General features: G+C 38.2%; 4 protein-coding genes across 5 annotated transcripts; all 4 read left to right on the top strand.

Annotated features, from left to right (window-relative positions):
* Window positions 1-39: 39 nt before the first annotated feature.
* Window positions 40-2,511, top strand: rpl23 (ribosomal protein L23). Its single transcript, XM_081360912.1, has 5 exons — window positions 40-156; window positions 1,392-1,475; window positions 1,798-1,926; window positions 2,020-2,133; window positions 2,385-2,511. The coding sequence occupies exons 1-5, from the start codon at window positions 144-146 to the stop codon at window positions 2,465-2,467; spliced, it is 423 nt and encodes a 140-aa protein (XP_081217038.1). The 5' UTR covers window positions 40-143; the 3' UTR covers window positions 2,468-2,511.
* A 1,633-nt stretch (window positions 2,512-4,144) lies between these two features.
* On the top strand, window positions 4,145-6,750 carry dnaaf19 (dynein axonemal assembly factor 19; the record flags this gene model as incomplete). Of its 2 annotated transcripts, XM_081361704.1 has the most annotated exons (4): window positions 4,145-4,255; window positions 4,368-4,481; window positions 4,602-4,731; window positions 4,862-6,750. In XM_081361704.1, 3 exons carry the CDS (start codon window positions 4,447-4,449, stop codon window positions 5,333-5,335), a joined length of 639 nt encoding a protein of 212 aa, XP_081217830.1. In that variant the 3' UTR covers window positions 5,336-6,750. The 2 variants fall into 2 exon arrangements, with proteins under 2 accessions (XP_081217830.1, XP_081217829.1); XM_081361703.1 differs by lacking the exon at window positions 4,145-4,255 and having other exon boundaries at window positions 4,339-4,481.
* Window positions 5,406-6,744, top strand: LOC308688558 (Ig-like V-type domain-containing protein FAM187A; the record flags this gene model as incomplete). The annotated part of the gene is made up of 1 exon (XM_081361694.1): window positions 5,406-6,744. One exon carries the CDS (start codon window positions 5,406-5,408, stop codon window positions 6,675-6,677), a length of 1,272 nt encoding a protein of 423 aa, XP_081217820.1. The 3' UTR covers window positions 6,678-6,744.
* Window positions 6,751-7,384: 634 nt separating the features above from the next.
* abi3a (ABI family, member 3a) lies at window positions 7,385-26,571 on the top strand. The gene is made up of 9 exons (XM_081372172.1): window positions 7,385-7,774; window positions 8,758-8,928; window positions 11,311-11,490; window positions 13,306-13,364; window positions 14,213-14,308; window positions 14,403-14,695; window positions 20,504-20,623; window positions 22,172-22,297; window positions 25,613-26,571. Exons 1-9 carry the CDS (start codon window positions 7,643-7,645, stop codon window positions 25,774-25,776), a joined length of 1,341 nt encoding a protein of 446 aa, XP_081228298.1. The 5' UTR covers window positions 7,385-7,642; the 3' UTR covers window positions 25,777-26,571.
* Window positions 26,572-26,974: the final 403 nt, after the last annotated feature.

Below are 26,974 nucleotides of genomic sequence, written 5' to 3' on the forward strand. Positions count from 1 at the left end.
TATATATATATATACGCCACGCTAGGTGGCGATGCACAGAGAGTGACGTTGAGTTTTGCGCCGGATGCTGTGAGATCTGTGGTGCGCGCACGCATATATCCCATCATTCCTTTCTCTCTCTTCCTCTTTCCCTTTCGGCGACAATGTCTAAGAGAGGTAAGAAACACACATGGAAATCTAAAATCATCCTTGAAATGAGGTACGCTAAAGCTCCCTAACTCAATACATGGGTTTAACTGGTCATATGTGAATTATATTGTCGATATATTTATGTAAATGCTCAATTATATCTTTGATAAAAACGGATATGTGCCTTTTCGGCTAACGGCAGGAGCCATGTTTGCTAAGTACGTAGACCCAAGCTCGTGGAGCCAGTAGTGGTGATTTAAACGCTTCTTACGCAAACTTTGTTGTGTGAAAGCAAGTTCTGGAACACTGTTTCATGATAACTACCATGGAAAATTAACAATGACTGTAAAAGCACTAGAGTTGCGAGACTTTAAACATGCAGCGAAGCGGGGATACACTCGACTGAATGGTGGCGAGTTGAATCGCACGTTAGCGTGTTTGAGTAACTTGTTAATGCATATTTTGGAGATTTATCGTACAGGGCAACCGAATTGATCAATTTGCCTATCTCTGAAATATTGTCTTGGTAAATGTATCTGAATGAAGTCCGACTGGTATCGGGTAGAAAATATCAGCAGTGTCGGTAACAACTCGACATTTTGCAGACTTAAATAGTTCACCTTTAAACAGACGTCTTTAATTTTTTACGCACGTTGTTACAAACCTGTTTAACTTAATTTCTTTTGTCGAAAACACTGGATTTTAGGTGGAATGAACATCCTGTCACCATTCATTTTCATTAGGTTTTTTATGCACCTAAAGTGAATGGTGACTGAAGCTTTTATCACTACAAAAAAAATTGCACCATGGGCCGGTTGCATAAACTGCTTAGACTAGTCTTAAAGGTTAGTCAACACACTTTTTTTTTTTTTTTTTTTTCTATAAGCCTGTCCATAATTGAAGTCAATTACTTAAAAACAGAGACTGAAAAGTAAGACTAATTGCCCCTTGATTAACTGCTAGATGGTCATACTAATACTTAAGACACCATCTTAACATAATGGCTATGTTTGTGCAACTGGCCCCAGATCTTTCATTCCCTTATAATGAGGTCGGAGTAGTTTTAATGTAAATGACATGTTCTTGGCCCCCAAAAAAGTTGTTTTGTATGTAAACCGCTGTCTGCATAATTTTAAGTCACTAGATGGTCGGTCACTTATAAACGAATGAAGTGTCATAACGGCTTGCTAAACGGAAAGCAAATGTGATTTTAGTGTATTTTGGTAGTTGTAAAATCATAATGTTTTTGTCTTTCTCTTCAGGACGTGGTGGGTCATCGGGAGCCAAGTTCCGTATTTCACTGGGTCTCCCGGTGGGAGCGGTCATCAACTGCGCTGACAACACAGGTATGAGATCTTCCAGCATTGGGCAGATGTACTTGTTGTCCTTCTTAAAGCACTTGCTTTGACTGATCAGTGGCTGGGTGAGTTGTCGTAGAAGGAAATATTAAATCCCATTGCTGTTGGGTGAGATGGCAGTCGCTATGTGCTGTTCAATCTCAATCCGTGATGGAACAAATGTTTGTGGTTTGTTGCAGGCTTTTTCTTGGCTGAGGGTTTGCAGACTTATGTCTGTTAAACTAACTTGCAGCATGAAAATATAACTTTAACTATAAGTTAAAGTTTTTTTTTTTTAACTCCACTGATCTGTGGCTTTTCTCTTGTTTAGGTGCCAAGAACCTGTACATCATATCCGTCAAAGGCATCAAGGGTCGTCTGAACAGGCTCCCTGCTGCTGGTGTGGGAGACATGGTTATGGCCACAGTGAAGAAAGGCAAGCCAGAGCTCAGGAAAAAGGGTGAGTGTTTTCAGAGCCTGTTGCTACTGCACTCTGCTGGCTTTGGCTTAGAGAAGCATATATGCTTATACAGATGTCCCCTTTTTAATCTAGTGCATCCTGCGGTGGTGATACGACAGCGGAAGTCGTATCGGCGAAAAGATGGCGTGTTTCTATACTTTGAAGACAATGCAGGGGTCATAGTGAATAACAAAGGAGAAATGAAAGGTAAGTGATGAATTTCAGATCTTTTCAGTATCCTTCTTAAAGCACTTGCTTTGTCTGATAAGTGGCTGGGTGAGTCGTCGTAGAAGGAAATAGTAAATCCCATTGCTAATGGGTGAGATGGCAGTCGCCATGTGCTGTTAAATCTCAATCCGTGATGGAACATTTCACTTCTCTTCTTGATGCATGTCATTTTAGTTTTCAATTTCCGGATTTAGCTCAGGTGCAGTGCTAACTTGTTTCTCTTTCTTTAGGCTCCGCTATCACAGGACCCGTTGCCAAGGAATGTGCAGACCTGTGGCCCAGAATTGCTTCCAATGCTGGTAGCATTGCCTGAGCTCAAATGTGGCTTGTCGTTTTCAATAAATACTCAAAAGTTTACACTCGTGTCACTCTGTTGATTGCAGGATTGCCTTGAGACTATCAATTAAAACTGCAATGTTTTGATTGAATTTGTTGATGGCATTTTATAAGCCTTTTAATGCAAAATTTAAGGTTTTATAGACTTTGTTGGGCATATTAAGTTTTGACTTCACTACATGTGGTAAATGCAGTTGCATGGGAAGTATTGAATCTTGAGGATTGACATTAATAGCTTGTTTCACAGACGAGGCTTAAATCCAGTCCTTAGCTAAAAGCACGTTTTAACTGAAAGCAACTTGCCCTGACGCATCTTAATGTCTCCTCCATTGTTTTGCCATGAGATGCACACCAGTCATGTTTTTTCTAAGACATGTTTAAAAAGAAAAGCTACTTAAATATCCTTATTGAACAAAGGCCTAGTCCTGGCTTAATCTGTCAGTGAAACCAGGCCTAAAGCTAGAATCTAAGTAATGCATTAACTTTGATAATGAACCTTAAGGATATGTTTTTAATAGATAATTAGCAGAAGTTAATAGTCAATTGTTTTATATACAGTATCTCAAAAAGTGAGTACACCCCTTACATTTCAGCAAACATTTTAATATATCTTAAGTTACAATACTATAGAAATGAAGCTTGGATATATTTTAGAGTAGTCAATGTGCTGCTTGTATAGCAGTAGATATTTACTGTCCTCTGAAAATAATTCAACATAGCCATTATTATCATAATAGCTGTATGTCATTTAACCATGCAAAGCGACGTCCTATTCATCATGTTTTTGTCTGCTTGACAGGACCATACAAATTTGTGTATCTTGTATTAGAGTAGTTAAAATGTGTGCTTTGAGTACAATTATCTCATACTTACTGTACTCCGACATTCTGAAGCAGAACATGAAGCCCTCCCTTCAGTAACTGGGCCGAACGGCATGATAATGACCCCAAACACACAGCCAAGATGACACTGCCTTGCTGAGGAAGGTGATGGAGTGGCCAAGTATACGTCTCCAGACCCGACCCCTATGTGGGGCGTCCTCAAGCGGAAGATGGAGAAGCACCATGTGTCAAACATCCAGCAGCTCCATGATGTCATTATGGAGGAGTGGAAGAGGATCCCAGCAACAACCTGTGCATCTCTGGTGAACTCCATGCCTAGGAGGATTAAGGCAGTGCTAGATAACAATGGTGCTCACTGCTCACACAGAATATTGACACTTTGGACACACTTTTGACATGTTTACTTAGGTGTATTCACTTTTGTTGCAAGCTATTTTGACAATAATGGCTGTGTTGAGTTATTTTCAGAGGACAGTAAATATATACTGCTATACAAGCAGCACATTGATGACTACTCTAAAGTTTAATTTCTATAGTATTGTCCCTTGAGAAGATATATTAAAATGTTTGCTGAAATGTGAGGGGTGTACTCGCTTTTGTGAGATACTGTATTCTCAACAGACTCGCTGGTTGAAAACATTAGGAATACATTTATTACAAACGTCAGAAATGTTTTTTTTTATTACATTGTTTGTAATTTATATGTTGCGGTAATTTACACATTCTGTCAATCTATCTAATTTGTTTTCAATAAAACTCGCTAATCCGACAATCAAACTTTCCTGCCAGTTCCGAAGTTCCAGTGCGACTGTGAGTGCGTTGCGTTGTTGTCATGGAGACCAGTTTGTTGTGGAGGCGTGAGCTAGCAAGTTAGCTGTACTCATTTTCGGCCAACCGAAGTTGCTGGATTTCTGACTTTAGAGGTAAATAAAATTGTCAGTTCCTTCTTAAAGTAAATTGAGTGACTTATTACGGCCATATTTGTCGGTAAGCAGTAAGAGTAGGTATGGAGAAATCTGATGTGATAAATTTCAGCTCTCTTGAAAAAGAGCTACAAGCGGCGCTGGAAGCGGACAGGAAATATCAGAGGGAAAATGATGCCAAATTTCGCGCTATGAACCAAAATGTCGCCAGCTATGAAGAATTCAGGTGCGTTGCTCACTGTGTAATTCACATTTGTTCCCAAAAAATCTTTACCGTGTAGCTACTGCATGTGTCTGTCTCGTTGTAACCGTTTTTATATTTTAAGATTTTATGTTTTGATTTCAGGGACATAGTTCTTGCATCTCACTTAAAGCCTCTTGATAGAAAGGACATCTCTGGTGCACCCCGAAAACAGCCGTGGAATCCAATTGCTTTTGGGACAAAGGATGAAAGTGCTTCAACTGAAGAGGTCCAGGTGAGCCTTTGACCTAGTAGGCTGTTCTCTTGGCTGCATATGAATAAATTGATCATCTGGATGCTAGATAGGCCTATCACCAAAGATCATCCCTCTTGACTGACTATGACTAACTTTATTACGTCTTTAGCCGCAGTTATCTGAGATCCATCCAAGAAATGCATCAGAATTCATCCGTGGCTGGCGCAAGTTTGCAGGGAGCTCATTTGAAAAGTACAGTCTGCTTGTGAGTCTGGGAGGCAAGGCTCTGCAGGAAATCTTCAGCACTGAGGTTGGCTTCGGTCTTCTGGGCGAGTTCGTTCTGATTCTTTCACAGTGTCTTAAGTCAGGAGATGAGGAAAAAGTGATTGGAGTGCTGGACGGCCTTTCCAGAACTGGTCGTTTTGGCCTCAACCAGACTCTTCTTAGTAAGGCAGAACAAAAAGCCTGTGAAGAGCTTTTCCACAAGCTACAAGTGTCAGGAGGAGAATATCATACTTCTAAAGATGATTCTTCTGACACTTCAATGGTTTGTGAGGCCAGTCTGACACATGTGGAGGACGATGACACTGACATTACAATAAAACTTAAAGGGTTAATGGGGAAATATGGTATCCAAAAATAGTTTAGATTGAAAACTCCATTGTTTTTTTTTGTTTGTTTGTTTTTTATTGGTACTTTACACTAGCAGAAATATGTTAAAAGAAGTGTTGGCCATTTGTTTTTGGGCCATCTGCCCATTGTTTCTTTCAGCCTATGAGGCTCCTGAGGATAAGAAGGACATTTTTGCCAGCAGGGCCTGTCCTGCATTTCTTGTCTTTGACACTGCGGCCTTCATAGCCGATATGACCATTGAACTTCCTTGTCACTGCAAACCAGAGGAGACTCATTCAGTGGTATGGTACTATCAAAAACAAATAGGCTCCATGAACACCAAGGTCCTCACAGACTTTGAAGGCACTAAGTTGGTGGAATCATCCAAAGTTGGCAGAGGGTCAGAACTGCACAGTCGCTTTTCCATCCGTTTGTTTAGCCTTCTGGTCTTCAGGGTCCAGAAAGCTGACTCAGGGCACTATATCTGTGGCACGGCCTCTGGTGAATTCTTCTACGGCTACGATGTTGATGTCCAGGAGGTCCATCAAGTTTTATTTCCCTTGAATGTCAAACAGAGAACTCAAGTACAAGAAGCAAAGCCCGTCAGAATGAAAACGGAAATGTTTCAAGTGTTCACCAGCTACTGGTCATGGTCTAAATGTGACCGCTGTGACATCCGGGGGGAGCAGACGCGTGTGGGATTGTGTTATGTCAAAAGCATTTACCTCCATGTACGTTATCAGCACGAAACGGACGCAGCGGCTTCCTGTGGTTCCTCAGCCGTTCCCCAACAGTTTGGACTTTCAGGCAGTAGCTACGGAGCCGAGCTTGAGGTGAGGAACTGTCACACCACCTGTCCTCCGAAACCGACAACATCTCCAGAGAGACGAGCTCTGCTGAAGTTCCTCCAGGATGATGATCAAGCTTCTTCGGGTGTCACCATCCACTACCACAACCACCCCGCAGGCTCTGATCTGGTCTTGACCTGTCCTGGCGCCAAACCCCAGGACGCTGTGGCCTGGGATAAAGGCTCAGCACCTCTTTACCGCTCTCAGTATATGGAGGGTTTGAATAAGACTTCTCGCATCTTCATTGACACCGGTCACCACCTACACTTCAGGCCCGTGCGGCTGAAAGATAGAGGCTCCTATTTCTGCTGGCTCCAAGGAGAGCTGGCTGCACAGATCAAACTGGGGGTGTATCTCCGCTTGGGACGTTTGCGTCAAATCTCTGACCCGGAGTCTGTCTATGCACTACAACTTATACTTGCTTGCTACACTGGCATTACAGCTATGTTTCTCTTCACTGTCTTAGTCAGATTTATTTGGCAGATAAGCAAGGAAGATATTTTTGCAGATATTAACAGAACTTGAATTTGCAGCAATTATACTGATGTATGTTTACTGTGAAGTGCAATGTGAAATTGAATAAATATGCTGCTTAATGAATTTTCTGAATGATTATTTTCAAATGCTTTTGTTCTTTAACTTACTGAGATGGAGGATAACTAAATCAATATGTACTTTTATTGTGTAAATGTTGAAATGACCTATTATTTTATACTCAGACATGATACAGAAATGTAGAAAAAAACATTTATTAAACAAATGAATTCACATGACTTTTCCAGTCATTTGTGATTTAATGGGTAAGAATTTATATATATATATATATATATATATATATATATATATATATATATATATATATATATATATATTATATTTGCTCACAATTTCTACAAAATAAATATTTTAAAGATCAGCATAGGAAAAAGAATATTTATTATTAGTAATTCTAATGATTTGTGCCCTAGAAATGCAAGTAATTCATTTTACAATATAAGTTTTTATTATTATTATTATTATGTAAAGGTTTATTTTATTTTCTGGTTTAAATAAACCGTGGCCAAATGACCAAACTGATTTTGGGTTTCATGAAGGTCCCTTTTAAGCCTCTCCTCATAGTTCACTTTTATAGACACATGGTCAATACAATCGCTAGAGGGCGTGTGTTCACCGTGAAAGTAGCAGTAATAAAACCGCAGTATTAGTATGTGTAGTATGCTATTATGTTTCTTGAACTAGTCAATTTAGCTGCTAAATTATTGCTTGCTGTTTTAAATGTAAATGGGGTCTAAATATAAAATGGCATCCAAAGCGCCTGGTTTCCACATGCTTGCACACCCCATGAGCAGATATGTGCTTGCAGCATCAAAGGAGAACTGATGACAGAGGAAGGCAGTGGCGGATGGGGTCTGACTGACAGACATCAGTAGTCTGCTGTCGCACGGAGGTTTCCGGAGTTGTTCTTCAACAGTCTATCATTCCATCGCGCAATGAAGGATCAAAACTACGGCGAAGAAGTTACAAAAATACTTGAGGATGCCCCCTCAGCTCGCAAAGCACTTTTAGACAACTACAACAATTTACACGAAGTAGCGAAGTATTGCGAGAGCAACTACCTGCAGGTAAGATGCTGACACGCGCTCGAGCAGCTTAACTGAGACTCTTAAAAATGACGAGACGTGTCATTTACAAAACAACAACTTAACTTAATTGAATTAATGTAATTAAACATTGTAATAACATACTTAAGTGAAGTCATTATAAATGTAAGGGTTTTCCATTGTTTTTCTGTGTAAAACGCGCTTACAGAGAGCGTTGGGCTCGCGTCTCTAAAACGTGGCGTTCAAGTTAATAGAAATTCAACTTTAAAAACGCGTGACAATATCTTGCGCCCTTTCATAATTCCTCTACCTGATCAAATTGTATAGTATTTATTTTACTGAGGAGTGTTTGGAGCCCCTCAGTAGGCTATACTGACTTTCCCACTTTGTAGCCTACAACTGATAACAGATTGAAGCAGATTAAAACAGTGGAACTTTTATTTTTACCTGCGTATACTCGTATTTAAAAGGTTGCTCAATATAAATGTGCATGCTCTTGTAATTCAGGCAGGAAGGAACACATACAAGTGAGAAGATGAAGCAAGTCTGTCTTCTTCCTTGCAGTAGAGACCAAATCTGACTCCACACAAAGAGTAAAACTTGTGATCACCTGTCAGCGGTCTCAGAGACGGAAATTGCTTAGTAAACTAATGTCTAAACATCTAAAAATGCAAAAAGGTTTGTGTGAGTTGTAGGTTAATCCTACTCCTGTAGGTTAATCCTTAAAGTATAATTAATATAACTGACCCATTATAAACACAATAGAAGTCAGTGGAAAGAAGAACAGAAAATGAAAGTAGCCTAACTGCATTTGGCTACAAATGCACTTGTATACAAAACAATTTGTTCCGTTTTTTGTTTGTTTTTTTTAGACAGGATGTAAAATGAGATCATGTATTGCATGCAACACAATGACAGCTAGTAATAAAGTACATTAAGATGAAGTAAAATGAACCTGTTTGAATGGCGTCACGTCTGTTTAACGGATGTTTCTACCTCTGCAGTCTGGAAATGACACCAGCAAAGCTCTGGAGGAGACCAAGGCCTTCACTGCTCAGTCTTTGGCTAGTGTGGCCTATCAGATCAGCTCTCTGGCCACCAATGTGCTCAAGCTTCTGGATGCACAGACCCTGCAGCTCCGCAAGATAGAGTCCTCCGTCAACCAGATCGGACAGGTATCGGTATATTTGGGAGACTGGAATCAATATACAGTCAAATATTTTGAGATACTTCAGAACATGTGTGTTATTTTGATCATATGATCACGATACAGTCATTATTATCAGTGTAAAGCAGTTAAGTCCTATCATGCTGACTCAATGAACTTTGTCGGCTCCACAATGTCGATTTTCATTTCGTAAAAAAAAAAAAAAGGAAGTTGTGCATGTGCTGGTTCCTTACTTCCCTTAGTAATTATATATGGGTACAAGGTTTGGTCTCTAAACTATGATAATGATCAGTTGAATACAAGTTTTGCAAAACATCAATACCTATTTGTTTCCCAATATTTCTCTAAACATCAATATGTCAAAACAATTACCTCTGTACATCAACTCATACATCACCACAAAATGTTTATCGCATCCACAGAATACTTATTGTCATTCATAAATATTGTCATTTTAATCTATTCCATCATAGTCCATAAAATGAAAAATAAAAATAGAAAAGTTAAATAAATGTTTTTGTTTGTTCCTGGAAAAGCCCTATATGTTGTAGTTATGATAACATTTCTGGGTAATTTATATAGAAAATTCTATGTTTTATTAAAAACTATATATACAGCATTTTTATTAATTTCTTTACATTTACATTACTTATATTCAGTTTCAAATTGCAATTTTTCATCATGTTTTCAATCTCAATTTAAATTCAGTAATTGAATTGAATTCAAAAAGCACTCTCAATAAAATTCAGTGATACACAATCCTTCTGATAAGACTTTTAAACGATTATGATTGTTATAGCCTTGAGTTTTGTCATACATTTGAACTGAACATGAATCTGGGAAAGGTTTCAAAAAGGGTTTCTCTGTTATTACTGCTTGGCAAACATGGTAATAACATGCTTGATTGCAAAACCGCTCTTGGTCTCTTGGTAAAGGAGGATTTCCTACTGTAAAGTGCTGAGTGCTGTTGTAGAAATGTCCCAAATCTCAGTGTAGGTAGTCACTGTTTGGGGCCCCCTGTCACCCGGGTGATAATACTCCATGCCACCAGGGCCCCCCTTGCCCCTCGGTTCCCTTGGCTCCTCTCACTGCGGCACAGCAGCATTCCAGTGCGCTCCGTGCCCAGCCTGCCTAACCAGGTCACCTGAGGCAGGGCTGAGAGGGGGTGAGCCAGATCCCAGACTTGGAATGAAAGGGCCACTGTTCTCTCGCTCAGAAGCAAAGTTTGAACGCTGATTGATGTTCTCTATTGTCTGCCCTGTGCCCAAGAAGAGCTGTAACAAGCAGGCCTGGAGTAATACTGATCCTTCTCACCCTATCTGAGTGCCCACAGAGGAAAGCCAGATTGGCATATTTCAGGAAGAATCTAATGTCTTAGCGAGACTTCCAGTTCCTCCTACATCACAGACTAAACCTATACTGAGGGGACTGAGTGCAGCATAAGATCAGCAATCAGATTTAGGCTGTGGTGGATGTAAATACCATTAGATTATGCTTACGGTTATATTTTTAATATAGTCCTGTTGACAGTGTTATTTTTAGAATTGTTTGTGTACTATTTTAATATTTATTACTATTTTGAACAAGCTTTTATAATTTCCAGTAATTATGTTATGATCTTTTGTCATTTTTATTCGTTTTTTATTTTATTTCTGTTTTAGTAATTTCAGAACTTCAGTTCAATTTGTGTTATTTCAGTTAGCTACCAAAGCAACATTACTATTTTTTCTTTAGATTTTTCATGTAATATCTATATTGAATTTTTATTTCAGCTTTATTTCAATGAAAAAAAAAATATTTTTAAGGGTTTTAGTGGTTTAGATAATAATGCCCGTAGAATGGGCAGATGTAACATTAACAGCTAATTGCTTTGTGAACTAATTCATGATTAATAAAATTAGTAAAGAAAATTGGTCACACTTTTTTTAAAGTGTCATTGTTACAGTGTATTTATATATTTAGGTACTGAGTAATATTAATCAACAACATGTTCTTACCAAAGGGTAAAGGTAGGATTAGGGTTTGTAATACTTGCTGGTATTATTATAGCAACTACATGGAACATTATGTAAAAAGGACACTGTAAAATAAAGTGTTACCAAAATATAACATTTAATATTAGTTAATAAATTAATAAAAAATAAATGGGTTACATAGTGTTTTAAAAAATGTTTTTCATGTTTAATATTAATCATTAAGTGTATAAGCAACAGCAACAACAAAATCTGACTGCAGAAAGCAGCGGAAACTAATCAGAATCAAGATTTCTTCCAGGCTGCGGTTTAATGAGTGATATTGTAGCATGTCGATTGTGAAGATTTCTACCAAAACGTTGTTTTAGAGGAGAATTCCAGGTGTCACTTTTCCCAATCTCTCTGCTTGTATACAGACAGTGGACATGCACAGGGAGAAGGTGGCCCGCAGAGAGATTGGCGCTTTCACAGTTGCCAAGAGGGTTTCGCGCAGTCATAAGATTGTCCCCCCTGCAAAAAATAAAGAAGCCAAGCTCAAGTACTCCCGCACACCCATCTCTTTCTCCAGCCTGGACTCTGTTGGCCATGGCGTGAAGGTGAGCACACACACACAATCTCATGAAGTGAGTACAGAGCATGGTTAACCCCCCATATTGTGGTGTCAGAGGTATACAGTGTGTTACAGTAAGTTAATTAATTATCAAGACAACCAACCAGAATCTGCCTTAGTGCTTAAATATCCATGTGCCTTGAACAGTTTTCAGTGTTTGAGGGGAAACAATGTTGTAATGTAAAAGGAAATATATTAAGTGGAACGAAAAATACATGTTGCGTGCTGTGCAAATAACAATGTTAACCCAGGGTTTACAATTGTTCAGTGTGAAACACTTGTCTGTTCAGTATTATTTTCTAACCTAGGGTAAAGTATAAATAGTGTGACACATAGTGTTACAATGATTAATGGTGTCAAGAATCTTTAAGATAAAACATTTAGCTGTTTCAGCATGGAACTTTACATTTCTTCCCTTCATAACAGTTTGAAATAAAAATAAAAATGGTAAAAAAATAGAGTATCTCTTCGTGTCACGCACTTGACCACATCCTGTTATAAAGCATTTAGTCTGACCAATTAACAGTGCACACAAACTCAGAGCAAAGGCACATTCAGATTACTCTCTTTTCCTACCTCCTTTACACTCCTCTTTCCCTAAAAAACAAACACACATTTGGCTACCAGCCACTAAGCAGCGTGGGAAAAGCAGCTACAGTCTTTACTTGGTGCTGCTCATGCTAAGCTAGCTCATTGATACCCTGCTAGGTCTGTATAGCATTTAGCAGACTTTTACAGGAATCCACTTGCCACAGAAGACTGGTGAAGCACATCCATATTTAGAAAGTGTATCAAGTAAGCACACACACACCAAGTCTTACACTGTGCATATACTCATAAGCACAAACACATATTTTTATACTTGCAGAAGGTAGTTTTTCATTTGAGATGTTATTGTTTTAATCATACATTTATTATAAGCATTAAGTTTGGGATCAGTACGTTGTTGTTTTTTTCAGCAAGGGTGCATTAAATTATGGTGTATCATGGTTTCCACAAAAAATATTAAGCAGCACAACTACTTTCAACTTTGATAATAAAAGAAATGTTTCTCGAGCATCAAATCATCATATTACTATGATTTCTGAAGGATCATGTGACTATGAAGACTGTGGAGTAATAATACTGAAAATTCAGCTTTGACATCACTGGAATAAAATACGTTTCAAAATAGAATAAATTAGAAAACAGTGATTTGAAATTGTAATAATAATTCACAATATTACCGATCAAATAAATTAAGCCTTGGTGACCAGAAGAGACTTATAAAAAATAAAATATTCCTGACCCTAATTTTTGAACATTAGTATAAATAAATGAGTTCAGATGCAAAAGCCTCTAAGTGCTATCTGAAATCTTCTTCTAGAATGATCATTTATATCAAGCTCGTATATTTAAGTTCAATAATTTCACTTAAATGTCAATTAATAGGTAATTTTTATTGCCATTTAAGTGAAATTACTAACTTTAATATACAAGCTTGATAAAAATGATCATTCTAGAAGAAAATTTCAGATGGCACTTGAATGCTTTTGCATCTGAACTCTTCAAATATAATTATATTTATTTACCTCATGTAAAGCTGAAGCGTGTGAGTTCTGTGCTACTAGCATCATCAAAAAGAGTTACAGAGATATGAAATGTTTTCACACTGGTTTCCCTATGTCCCCTGTTGGAATATTAAGGGAAACAGATAATCCTAATAGAAAGGAGTCATGGTGGTCAGGTAGATTGTTTTTGTTTTGATATTATAATTAAGTTCAATCTACAAATTGCTAATCATCAGATTTGTTGTTTTCAGGATTCTGGCCAGCCACAGTTAAAAACAGCTACGATGACACGGAGCGGCAGCACGCTGAGGTACATCTGTTTGACATGTTAGGGCCTGTTCACATAGGGCGAGTCTGATTTTAGAATTATTTAAATACTTTTATAGAATTTATTTAGATTTTGAATTTGCTTTTATTTGAATATTTTCAGTTTTCATTTTAATTGCAGTTTAAGTGCAAGTGTGTTATGTGGATTTGTATTTTTTTGGATTTAAAAAAATATATATTTCTATTTAACTTTAATGTACAGAATGTGCTTTAAGGGATTCTGTGACCATTACAAAGTGTCAGGCTATTTTTTTTAGCATCTTGTGCCATGAGTGCTCTGATGCTGTTTAATTTTAAAAACATTTCTCGAGGAATTTTCATTCTGTCATGCAGTGTCTATCAGTTTTTGATCACCAGTATGCATCCTGTGTGAGAATGCCGTTTACATTTATTCATTCTCTGCTTGATCTCCTGGCATGCCCACATGACCACAGCCACCCTTATACAAACTATCATGCTGCTCATCACATCTCCTTTTATTCTGGTTTAGATTCTCCACGAAAAGGTCTCTGTTGTTCATAAAAAAGAAAATTCGGATGAAATGAGATATACTCATACTAACCTCTCTTTCACAGGCCTCTGTTCCTCTTCTTTCTCAGTTAGAGGGCCTTTCTCCAGGAAGTGATTTTAGTTTTGTTCTACCCACTTCCCCTCTTTGCACTGCCTGAAAGCAACAAGGCTTGCATTGTGGTAGCATTAGTTTCTCAGCACGAGTACATGAGACATGCACGTGTCTTTTTAGAGGCTTTCTGCATAAAATACAGAAGTACATGTCTAATATTAACTATTTGACAGCTCAGTATGTGTTTCTGTGTGTGCATGATCATCAAGTCGAGGCAGCCGTCCTCCAGAGCCTGTCCAGTGTCCTGTGGCTCCCACTCTGTCTCATGGAGCGTCCCTCACCTCACTTAATGACAAGTCTATTGCGTGAGAGCCCATAAAATGTTTTATCAATCCTGATTATAATCCTAACGTCACATCTGTATCAGTTTTCATAACTGGATTTCTCCCATCACCACAGTTCGAGCTTTGGGAAAGCCGTGCCGCCCCCTGTAGTGCCCAGCTGGCCCACCAGCCCTGATGGTGACATCATCCGCTCGCTGCTGGATGAAGGACCACCCCCTCCACCCCCACTGATGGAGGCAGAGGGTGAAAAGGATCACGGACAGATGACTGATCCACCTCCACCTCCTCCCTTTGACTGTACCGACATCCCCCCACCTCCACCCATGCCTGCTTCAGTTAATACATCTGATCCCAGCAGCCTGATAACCATACCACCACCTCCTCCACCAGCTCCACCTCTTGAAACAGGTTAGTTTGTGCTGACTGACAGATCAATCAACATGGCAGGACATTCAAAGGTTTCAGGAGGTTACGCCATACGCCATCTAGATGTGACAAGATAAAGCAAGGAGCAATACATTTGTTGTCCTTACCAGCCGCTCCACATACAATACCAGGCAAAAGTTTCAGATCGGTAGGATTTTTTGGTTTACAATAAGGTTCCATTTGTTGACGGTACTAGTTAACTACATTAGTTAAAATGTACTAACAATGAAAAATACTTCTAAAGCATTTATTAATCTTAGTTAATGGTAATTTCAACATTTACTGATACATTACTAAAATCAAAAGTTGTATCTGTTAATATTGTTTTACAGACATGAGTTAAGATGAACTAACAACGAACCGTTATTTTATACTGTAATAGTTACTCATTGTTAGTCAATGTCAGTTCATGCTAATGGGAACTAATGGGAAGATTCTTATTCTCACCAAGGCTCCATTTATTTGAACAAAATTCAGTTTAAACAGTAATATTGTTAAATGTTATTACAATTTCAAATAACTGGTTGTTGTTGGTTGTCGAATGCGCATGCGTCGCGTCTGAACGCGTTGTTGTCTTTGGAGCTCTATCGATTTGATTTATAATTCTTGATTTTACTCTTTAAACTTACTTACAACAAACATTTTCTACTTTTCCTCACTGAGAAGCACTACTGCTCAAACCTCATAGTTACAACGCGGACTGTTGAGCAGACGTGTCTCAAGCCTGTTAGTGATTCTACGCTGGATACTCTTATAGGTTACTCCCGGGGATCACGGCTGAACGCGTCTTCTCAACACTCACTTACAAACATTTTTCACCTATCGTGCGTCTACTCTACACCCGTACCACTTAAAAGACGGATTATATCTAAGACGCTTGTCAGAAATTAGTATTAATTGATAGCATCACTGGTAGTGTCGTTGCTAACTTACTGTCCATCTGTTAAAATGGCGAATATATCAGATGCAAGTAGTCTACCTTTTGGTGCAGGTGAGGACACATTTGAGCTGCACGCGGTACAGTCTGAGCTGGAAGCTGTTGAGAAACAGATCCACGACCTTTTAGTGAGACAGGCCGAGCTGAGAGACCGGCGTTTGGCTCTTGAAACATCACGCGCTGATGCTCACAAATCAGAGAACCGCTTCTCCGCTCTTCGCGAAACAGAACGCGATGCTGTGATCATCGGTGATTCCATTGTTCGGCACGTCCATGCTACATCAGGTAAAAATAAGGTGCACAGTCACTGCTTTCCTGGTGCTCGTGTTTCTGAAATCGCTGCTCGCGTTCCCGAGATTCTGAACGATAACGAGCGCGTCGGAACTTTGGTATTGCACGCGGGAGTGAACGACATCAGGCTGCGCCAGACGGAAGTTCTGAAGAAAGACTTCAGGAATCTGATCGATACGGTACGCAGCACATCGCCTGATATAACGATCATTGTGTCAGGACCGCTTCCCACGTACCGTCTAGGACATGACAAGTTTAGTAGATTATTCGCGCTAAATGAATGGTTAACGTCATGGTGCAATGAGCAGAAACTGCTCTTTGTAAATAATTGGAATCTGTTTTGGGAGCGTCCTAGGCTATACCGTGCTGATGGCTTACACCCAAACAGATTCGGATCGGATCTTCTGTCAGATAACATCTCCAAAATGTTAAATACCTTTTGACTATTAACCAAAAGTCCAAATCATAGTCTCTGCTGCACCAAATTAACTGATATAAATAGTAGTGTAGAACATTGCATAGAAACTGTGTCTATTCCTCGTTTAGTGCGATCAAATAATAAATCTACTGCAGGATCTAGGAAAAATCTAATTGTTATTAAACCAGAAAATGTTGCTATTAGTAAACAAAAACAATTTCTAAAGCTAGGTCTTTTAAACATTAGATCACTCACACCTAAGGCAGTTATTGTAAATGAAATAGTCACAGATAATAGCATAGATGTACTTTGCCTTACTGAAACCTGGCTTAAACCAAATGATTATTTCGGTCTAAATGAGTCTACTCCATCAGGATACTCCTATAAGCACGAGCCCCGTCTGATTGGTCGTGGCGGCGGTATTGCAACTATCTATAGAGATATTCTCAATGTTACTCAGAAAACGGGTTATAAGTTTATTTCATTTGAAGTACTTGTACTAAATGTTACGCTCTTAGATGATAGAAAAACATCCCTATTATCTTTAGCCTTGGCTACCGTATATAGACCACCAGGGCCTTACGCTGATTTCCTAAAAGAATTTGCAAATTTTCTCTCAGATCTATTGGTCAATGTCGATAAAATATTAATTGTTGGAGATTTTAACATACACGTAGATAATCAAAATGATACGTTAGGGGCTGCGTTTATAGACTTATTAAACTCCTTTGGGGTTAAGCAAAACGTTACCGGACCAACTCATCGTTTTAATCATACACTCGATTTAATTATATCACATGGAACCGATCCAACCGATATAGATATCATTCCGCAAAGTGATGATGTAACTGACCATTACATGGTAACTTGCATATTACGTACCCCGGTAATATATCATGCTGCGCCGCGTTATCGATTAGGCAGAACAATCCTTCCATCCACCATAGATAATTTTTCAAATTGCTTATCGGATCTGTCTCAGCTGCTGCCTGAACCTAAACAAACAGATGAACTAGACGAACTAACCAGCACTATGAGCACCGTTCTCTCTGGAAAATGGGATATTGTTGCACCTATGAGACTAAAAAAGGTCAGAGAGAAAATTAAAGCACCATGGTACAACAATACTACTCGTGTTCTAAAGAGAGAAACCCGTAATTTAGAGCGTAAATGGAAACAAACTAATTTAGAGGTTTTTAGAATCGCTTGGAAAGACAGTACGTCACGCTATAAAAAGGCCCTAAAAGCGGCCAGGGCTGAGCATCTCCGCAAACTAATAGAAAATAACCAAAACAATCCTAGGTTCTTATTTAACACCGTGGCTAGACTAACAAATAAACAAGCGTCACCTGAACAAAATATTCCGTTACAGTTTAGTAGTAATGATTTCATGAATTTTTTCACTGAGAAAATAGAAAACATCAGATCCAGAATTGTAAACGTTCAATCTTCAATCGCGCCTTATAATTCAGCCTCGATTATCACCCCGCAAGAACAATTACAGTGCTTTACAACTATAGAACAAAAAGAGTTAAATAAATTTATCATTTCCTCTAAAACAACAACATGTTTATTAGATCCCATACCAACTAAACTATTGAAAGAAGTGTTACCTGTAGTGGAAGAGCCTCTCCTCAATATTATTAACTCGTCTTTATCTTTAGGTCATGTTCCAAGAACATTTAAATTGGCAGTTATAAAACCACTCATTAAGAAACCACAATTAGACCCAAATAACCTAGCAAATTATAGACCCATTTCAAATCTTCCTTTTATGTCCAAAATATTAGAAAAAGTTGTGTCTGCCCAACTGGGCTCTTTCTTGCAAGAAAATGACACCTATGAAAAGTTTCAGTCTGGGTTCAGGCCGCATCATAGCACTGAAACTGCGCTCGTTAAAATCACAAATGATTTACTCTTAGCTTCTGACCAAGGCTGTATCTCAATACTAGTTTTACTTGATCTTAGTGCTGCGTTCGATACTATAGATCACACAATACTCTTAGATCGGCTACAAAACTATACCGGTGTTCAAGGACAAGCATTAAGCTGGTTCAGATCATACCTATCTGACCGCTACCATTTTGTCTATTTAAACGGAGAAAAATCGATCATAACTCCAGTAAACTATGGAGTGCCGCAAGGATCTGTGTTAGGCCCTCTATTATTCTCAATATATATGCTGCCACTTGGAAATATTATAAGGAAACATGGAATTAGTTTCCATTGTTATGCTGATGACATTCAACTATATATTTCATCACGGCCGGATGAAAACGCTAAATTATCCAAATTGACAGAGTGTGTTAAAGATATAAAAGATTGGATGACGCACAATTTTCTTTTATTAAATCCAGATAAGACAGAGGTAATACTTATCGGTTCAAAAAACCGCCCACAAAACCTCTCACAATACAACTTTAACATAGTAGGGTGTCCTGTTACTTTATCCTCTACAGTAAAAGACCTGGGTGTTATATTAGATTGTAACTTGTCTTTTGAAAATCATATTTCATATGTTACAAAAACAGCATTTTTTCACCTTAGAAATATTGCTAAATTACGTAACATGCTATCTGTCTCTGATGCAGAAAAGCTAGTTCATGCATTCATGACCTCGAGACTAGATTACTGTAATGCTTTATTAGCTGGTTGTCCTGCATCCTCAATAAACAAGCTACAGTTAGTCCAAAATGCCGCCGCTAGAGTTCTTACTAGATCAAGAAAGTTTGACCATATAACACCAATTTTATCATCACTACATTGGTTACCTATAAAGTTCCGTATTAATTACAAGGTATTGCTACTGACTTATAAAGCCCTAAACGGCTTAGCTCCAGTTTATTTAACGGATCTTCTATCGCCCTATAATCCATCGCGCTCTTTAAGATCACTAAATTCGAGGCTTCTGGTCATACCTAGGATATCCAGATCCACCAAAGGAGGGAGAGCATTTTCACATTTAGCACCAAAACTCTGGAATAGCCTTCCTGATACTGTTCGTTGCTCAGATTCGCTCTCCCAGTTTAAAACTAGATTAAAGACGCATCTCTTCAGCCAGGCATTCATATAATATTTTAATCTTACAGTTAAATCCAGTCTCTACTTCATAAACGCCAGAGGAGAACTGGCCCCCGACTGAGCCTGGGTTCTCCCAAGGTTTTTTTTTTCTCCATTAGGTCACCTGATGGAGTTTTTCGGTTCCTTGCCACTGTTGCCTTTGGCTTGCTCAGTTGGGGATACTTAATTTGATTAATCGATTCAACAGTGCTATTGATCTGCATTACCAAACGTGGATGTTTTACACCAGAAACAAACACTGATGTACTATTTTATTTAATACTGTGAAGCTGCTTTGATACAATCTGTATTGTGAAAAGCGCTATATAAATAAAGTTGACTTGACTTGACTTTTCTATTTGAATATATTTACAAACGTGATTTATTCCTGTAATTGCAAAGCTGAATTTTCAGCATAATTTCTCCAGTCTTCAGTGTCACATGATCCTTCAGAAATCATTCTAATATGATGATTTGATGCTCAAGAAACATTTATTATTCAAATCAGTGTTGAAAACAGTTGTGCTGCTTGATATTTTTCTGGAAACAAAAATTATTTTTTTCAGAATACTTCAAAAGTTCAAAAAAACAGCATTTATTTGAAATAGAAATATTTTGTAACATAAATAACTCTAATTGAATGTGTCCTTGCTGAAAAAAATTATTAGTTTCTTTCAAAAAAATCTTACTGATCCAAACTTTTGAAGGGTAGTGTAACTGTGCATTAAACATTAAATATGATCTGATGGTTGAGTTTGTGTCATGTTCCTCAGCTGTTTCATGTTCAGTGTAGACAGACTGGTTAGGACTTGAGCTGCGAGTGTAAGAACTTGCACTTAAGAACCTGTGATTTACTAGACTAACCTACATATTATTAAATAAAACAAATAAAAAATGATACATTATACACACAAAAATAAATAAAAAGAAAGTATGTTCTAGAAGTAAGCATGTGTGTAGTAAAAATACAATCCGGTCAGTAGGCATATATGGATGCTGCTGCAGTGGAGCCAGAGGAAAATAATCAAATGACAATAGTTTAAAAATAGTATAATAGAATTGAATAAAGAAATGTTTTGTCTAGTGGCCGAGGAGAATGGATTTCCTCTACCAGAAGCTCCGAGTGACATGCCTCCTCCACCAGCCCCTGATGGCCTTGACCTTCCAACCCCACCGCCTCTGCCTGATGAAGAGAACTTTGAAGGTACAAAAATGTCCAAATCAAAGCGTATGTTTGTTCAAACGTGGTATTTTGTTTTGTGTGATGCTTTGTGTCTCGCTTCAAAATGCTTTGAATGATCACATGTTTGCTTTCTGTTACAGCCAGCCTTTGCTCTTAATCTTGGTGTTGCTGTTATTTGTTTCTGTGAGCTTTTATTCTCTATGCTCTTATTTTCACACTTGTCTCTCTCTTCTCACTCAGCTCCGCGTTCTCGCCGGTCACGAGTGCGACGCCATCCTCCTAGCTCTCGCTCTCTCTCTCTGAGGGTCCGCATGGGCCCCAGCGCTCGCTCGCTGTACACACGCTCGCTTTTTCTGCCCTCTGCTCAATCACGTAAGGCCCCGCTCATTCCTAAAACCTGATTCATTACAGTTCATTGGTAGTTCCTCTTTTTGAGGCCAAAAATGTTGATACGACATACCAAAAACATTCGACATTTCAAAGACTCTTTTAGTTAAAATCACTCTTATTATCTGGCCCTTGAAAACATCTCTAATCTGTTCATATTAGTTAAACATTTCATCGCACTTCTCTTTATGAACACCTGTCAGTCATGATACCCCCACCCCCTCCATACCCGCCTCCTCTGGCTCCGCCTGCTTCGTTCAGCCCGTTGTGCAGGATCCCTGCTCGCCTAGAGCACCTGGGTAAGTGTGGCGCATTGCTGTCTGATGCTCTTTTCTTCCTTAATATTTGCCACTTCCCTCAATCTGCTCTTCAGCGAGCCAAGCCAGCATATAATTTGACCTCGTATCACGCCATTCTGGCATGCAACTGGATCCACACTCGATCTACATCCTCAACGAAGTTAGATCTCTCTTTTGAAAACTCAAATGAGTCCGGTGACTTTGAAGGGATAGTTCAGCCAAAAAATTAACATTCTGTCATCATTTACTCACTATGTTAATCCAAGCCTGTATGATTTTTAGCTCCAAAAAGGACAAAAAGGCATGATAGAAGTAGTCCATGCAATTTATGCACTATAGTGTTGTTAAAGTAAAATATAAATATTACATGAAAAACTTGCATTTATTTTAAGTTGAAAAATTCAAATATAAATACTTTTTTTTTTAAATTACGAAATTCACAAAGTTACTGAAACTTCAAATGAAAACTGAAATGTAAAAATAAAAGATAATTCAAAGTATTAATAATAAAATAGCTATTAATAACACTGGTGCACTATATTCCAAGTTATCTGAAGCCATATGATGGATTTTTGTTTTTATCTATGGTGAACTATTCCTTTATATGTGAAGTGTGTAATTTGTACTGTAAACAAATGGAATTGCAAACATAATTGTTCTTTTCAAACATATGGACACCACTAATGCATTTTTATTATTTTTATCATGATTGATTGCCTGTGTGGTCTTCCATGTGTTTGAAGCAGAAAAAAAATATTGTTTTCAAAATTTTGTTTGATGTGGCTTGTAGCACAGAAGTCACACACTTCGCTTGTGACGACAAAGGTGCATTTGCTCTAGTGTCGTCTATATGTGTTAACATTGTGTGTCGATGCACATTTAGACCTTGAGATTCCAGCACCGCCCCCATCACCACCAGTAGATGGTTTTGACAACTATGAGGATATGCCCCCGTTACCTCCCCCTATTGATTACGACATATCTGCACCAGCCGACTATTTGGAGAAAGGTAGGCTTAATGTTGTCAAACTAATTTTTTTTAGAGAGCTAAAGAATTTGCATTGTTTATCAGTATCATAATAGCAAGACTTTGGTATTTCGTAATTAGGTGTTTACAATGACTGTATTGACATTTTAGGTTTCCGAGATAATTTTGTACTGACCAGTGGTGGACAGTAGCTTAATAAAAGTTTTCAAGAATCTGTGCTTTATCTCAGTATTTTTTATTTTAAAGTCCCCCTGTTGTGAAAATCCAGTATTTAATGTTGTTTATATGTCTATGTGGTGTTTTTAATACTTTAAGACAAACTATGTGCAAATTCATAAGTCTACACCATTGCTGAGTATTTTTTCTTTAAAACTACAGTGAACCAAAGACAGTCTCAAAAACGCGGTTTGAAATCGTTGGTGTTTCACAAACTACCTCGTAACCAATCACATCAACGAGTGGATCTCTGAGCTGGTGCGAGTGAGTGGGGGCGGGGCTAATTTGCATATTTATAGAACCGCATATAAATGAGGCAAGGGTGTAGAGTTACATTCCAGCTGTTTTAAGGCATGAAGAATTTTTTCTCAAGGAAAAAACTTTTAAATGTGTCATTTTGGTGATCAAAGAAGAGTTTTAAGGGATACAATTATTGATTACAGGGGGACTTTAAGAAACATTTACTTTTACTTTACTACATTCCAAAGCATAATATCATACTTTTTTACTCCACTACGTTTTATCGAAACATGTCATTCCTCGTTATTTTGAACTGAAGAAATCATCACCCACCCCGGTGTCCGATTCGTGAACTGATTCTTTTCAATTAGCCTATAAAATCTGTTCGCAAATCACACTGTACAATGAATAGCGTGCCGCACGAGTGCTATTTTTAGACCGCAAGGCCGCGTGACGTCAGCAACGTAAACCGGAAGGGGGTCAACATAGAAGCGCGCTCGCTTATGATTCATGCTAGTACTGCTTGTTTTCTGCCGGTTATCCCTCAAATAAGAACATGCCGAGTAAACACTGCTGCTATGGAACTTGCAGAAACGACTCCAGACACTATGACCGTCCACATATGAAGGATGTATTCTTTATTCGTTTCCCAAAGCCAAAAACCTAGAGGGATAAATGTGAACGATGGGTCTACGCCCTAGACATTATTTTGAATGAATGACTCTCTCTCTCTCTCTCTCTCTCTCTCTCTCTCTCTCTCTCTCTCTCTCTCTATATATATATATATATGTATATGTATGTATGTATGTATGTATGTATATATATATATATATATATATATATATATATATATATATATAGTTACTTGTAGGTGCTACTACTGCCTTGAATGACATTTATCATAAAAGTCATATGTAGGCCTACTTTCTTAAAATACTCTTATTTAAATATGTAAGACATGTTCAGCCTCTGCCTTTTTCTAGCAAGCCTGGTCATGCTACAGGTAGGCCCTAGATCTGACAGATTTACTTTTTCTGTAGTAAGGAAACAGCCTTAGGGGGGAGGGTAAAATAATTGAGAGAATTTAGATTTGATATTAATTAAAAATTAAGTGTTGTTGGTTGTGACCAAGTAGCATTAGCGATCGCTAAACAAAAAATAAATACATTAATAATAATAATATAAATTACCCCCAACAACTGTCAGACGTAAGACAACCAGAGGACATAGTATATATGACAGACAGGACATAGGGTGGTAAAAGATAGCTTGTTGAAACTGCAAAATGTCACTGTCAGTGGCGTAAGGCGATGTTTTTTGGGGGAGAAATTCTGTCGATAACAATCTACCTCTGGATCAGGTCGGCTCTTTTTCCCGTCTTTTTCAGCCCTCTACACTCAAGCCATCTCTTCAATTGAATATTTGTATGTTCTTCTACTTCTATACCAGTGAATTTGGCACCGGGGACATCATTCTCGGACAGAGTTAGCAGGTTTAGCTCAGTAGACATCTCGTCCGTGAACTGTTTACATGCGTCTAGCATGAGTGACACACGCGAGTTTGACCCCCCTAGCAACCGTCGCTAGCTTAATGAATATTAATGAGAAAAGGTGACGTATATCGTGCGGTACGCTATTGGATCGATCCAATTGCATGTCACAGTTATGTCACCCTTGTTCTGGGTTTTCTCTTGGTTTGTGACAGAGCTGTGACACTCCCGGTTTGTCATGTGTTTGTGTTGTTTGGTCTGTTGTGAGCACATGGCTGTCATGTTATTTCCTTGTGCCATGTGCTCTCCTGTCTATTGTCTAGCCCCTCCCATCTTGTTATCCGATTATTGGTTAATTTGTCCCACCTGTCCTTCTCGTTACCCTCCTTTGTTTGTTCCCCTATTTAGCCTCCCTGTGTTTGTAGTCCTGTGCTGGTTCGTTTGTCCTAGTTGCTTGTTCCTGGTGTTTCCTTCCCGTTTTGCAATCTGAGTTTTTAAATTTGTACCTTGTCTGCCGGTTAATAAATTTCCTCTGCATTTGAATCCTCGTCTCGCATTCATCCATTCCGTGACATTGCATCAGTTCTTGAGTCAACAATTGGATGAATTCACAAATCAGACTCAAAATGTGCCGAGAACGGGAGATCCTCTGGGCGTGAGTGTACACGCGACTGATGGCTTGAAAAGTACATTTTAAATTCTAAATTTTAGGATTTATTATTGTAAATGAAAATCAGATTTAGATCACAGCTGTAAAAGGGCGAGCTGTTTAAGCCCATTGTTTGAAATGCTTGAATGTCCACATTTGTGTATCACTGTGTCTGAACAGGGAAGATTTTAGGTGAAAACTAAACAGAACGTTAAAATAACACAAATGAAAGCCCATGCATTTCCTGCTTCCACAGCAGTTTCAAATGATAGAAAACTGGCATGTTAGCATAGCTTTTTTCTAAAAATGTTAACATGTGACGCCTGTTTTCTGATGTGCAGATCAATACATATTGAGTGTCTGCATAACCTTTCCTATTGACTAGTGTTGGCCACTTCACAATTCATAATAAATCATAATGATGTAAACTATTTAAGCTCTGTCTGTGTGTATCGTATTAATTACAAGGTATTGCTACTGACTTATAAAGCCCTAAACGGCCCCCCCCCCCCACACACACACACACACGTATTTTGAGTACCTGTATATAAAATTGTAAAACAAATCAACATTAATTCATTAATCAGTACTTTTTACATTTAATAATTTTACTAGAGTATTATTTTATTACAGTTTTACTCAACACCTGATTTGAGTATTTCGTCCACCACTGGTCATGACATTCGGAATGTAAGATACCTACAGGGACTGATTTTCCATCGTAACTCTTTTTCCTACCAAGTGGTGGCACTATATAGCTACGACTCAGGCAACCCAGGTGACCTGGTCTTTCAGGAGGGGGACATCATCTACCTCACCAGCAGGACCGAGGATGGCTGGTGTGAGGGGGTTCTGAATGGAGTAAAAGGTTATTTTCCTGGCAACTATGTGGAGTCCACCGCTTAACTGGCCATAAGAATACAGAATGTCAGTAAAACAATTATTAGACGTATGAGTCATCTTGTATTCGCATTTTATCAAGTGAAACAGTGAAACGATTGGCCGTTGAGAGCTGTTGAAATGCTTTTATGCTTGTTTGAAGTTTTAGAAAATCCCTAACATGCTGACTGATGTTTCCAGCAGAGAGGAGTTTGTGTGGACATGAGAAGCCTCTCCTATTGTAAAGTGTACTTTGGTCTTTCATAATGATGATAATGATAATTGATTTCTCAGGACTTTAAGTTATAATCTAAATGTACAACATATTAAGAAACATTTTTTGTACACTAGTTCACAAAGAAGTAGATAGTGGATGGTTATTTGTTAATTCTGTAAACATGTTTGTTTAAATTGTGTAGAGTAAATAATGAAATAATATATTTGTGTAATATAATTTAGTCTTCTAATTGTAAACCTTTATTACTCATGATAAATTGATAACATTTTATTGATTCCCCAGCAAATGCAGTATTTCCCCCTAGTAAGTGATTGAAATGTTTTAATGTACACAATTCAGTCACAATTTCATGATACCAAGTTAGCGTTTACAGTCCATAGAATCAATATACTGTTAACACATTGATGTCTGGGAATAAGGTTTGATTTGTTTATGTCAATCATAACTATCCACTTGCCTTGTTCATTCATGATGATGTGGCTCATAAGCACCAGTAGCCTTATTATTTTCATTTTTTATTCTCTTTTAGACTGTTTCACAATGTTTATTTCATGTTGATGAAAGATATTAAACTGTCCAAAGTTTGTCAATCTAATTGTGTTCCTCTTTATTTCCACATAATGTGGAGGCATTTGTAGACAGCTAATAATGTTTTGGATGCTGGTCCCAACCAGGCATCTTTACTGGATTAAATAGTAAGACTTCCTTGTTCAATCTTTGCCAGAAAGTACATGCTGCTTCACCAGTTGTGCCAAACAACACAAACCGCACTGTAAAAAATGACCAGTTGACTTAACCTGATAATAAACTTCATGCGTAACTGAAAAAAAAAATAAGTTACAGTATGTGGAATTGTCAAGTTCACATAACTTAATTTTTTCAATTATGCATAAAGTTTTTACAGTGCAGCCTGTACTTGCAACCTGAAAATTCATGCTGATAAGCTTTCATTTTCAACAGGGAGAGACAATATAATGACTGTTCTTT

Source organism: Scardinius erythrophthalmus (genome assembly GCF_964197995.2).
Source record: "Scardinius erythrophthalmus genome assembly, chromosome: 1".
Taxonomy (NCBI): domain Eukaryota; kingdom Metazoa; phylum Chordata; class Actinopteri; order Cypriniformes; family Leuciscidae; genus Scardinius; species Scardinius erythrophthalmus.

Coding starts and splice junctions, on each gene's coding strand:
- rpl23 (XM_081360912.1), top strand. Junction 1,927..2,019: donor GCCAGAGCTCAGGAAAAAGG/GTGAGTGTTTTC, acceptor TTTTTAATCTAG/TGCATCCTGCGGTGGTGATA. Junction 2,134..2,384: donor TAACAAAGGAGAAATGAAAG/GTAAGTGATGAA, acceptor CTCTTTCTTTAG/GCTCCGCTATCACAGGACCC.
- abi3a (XM_081372172.1), top strand. CDS start 7,643: ATGAAGGATCAAAACTACGGCGAAGAAGTTACAAAAATACTTGAGGAT. Junction 8,929..11,310: donor CCGTCAACCAGATCGGACAG/GTATCGGTATAT, acceptor GCTTGTATACAG/ACAGTGGACATGCACAGGGA. Junction 13,365..14,212: donor CGGAGCGGCAGCACGCTGAG/GTACATCTGTTT, acceptor ATGATCATCAAG/TCGAGGCAGCCGTCCTCCAG.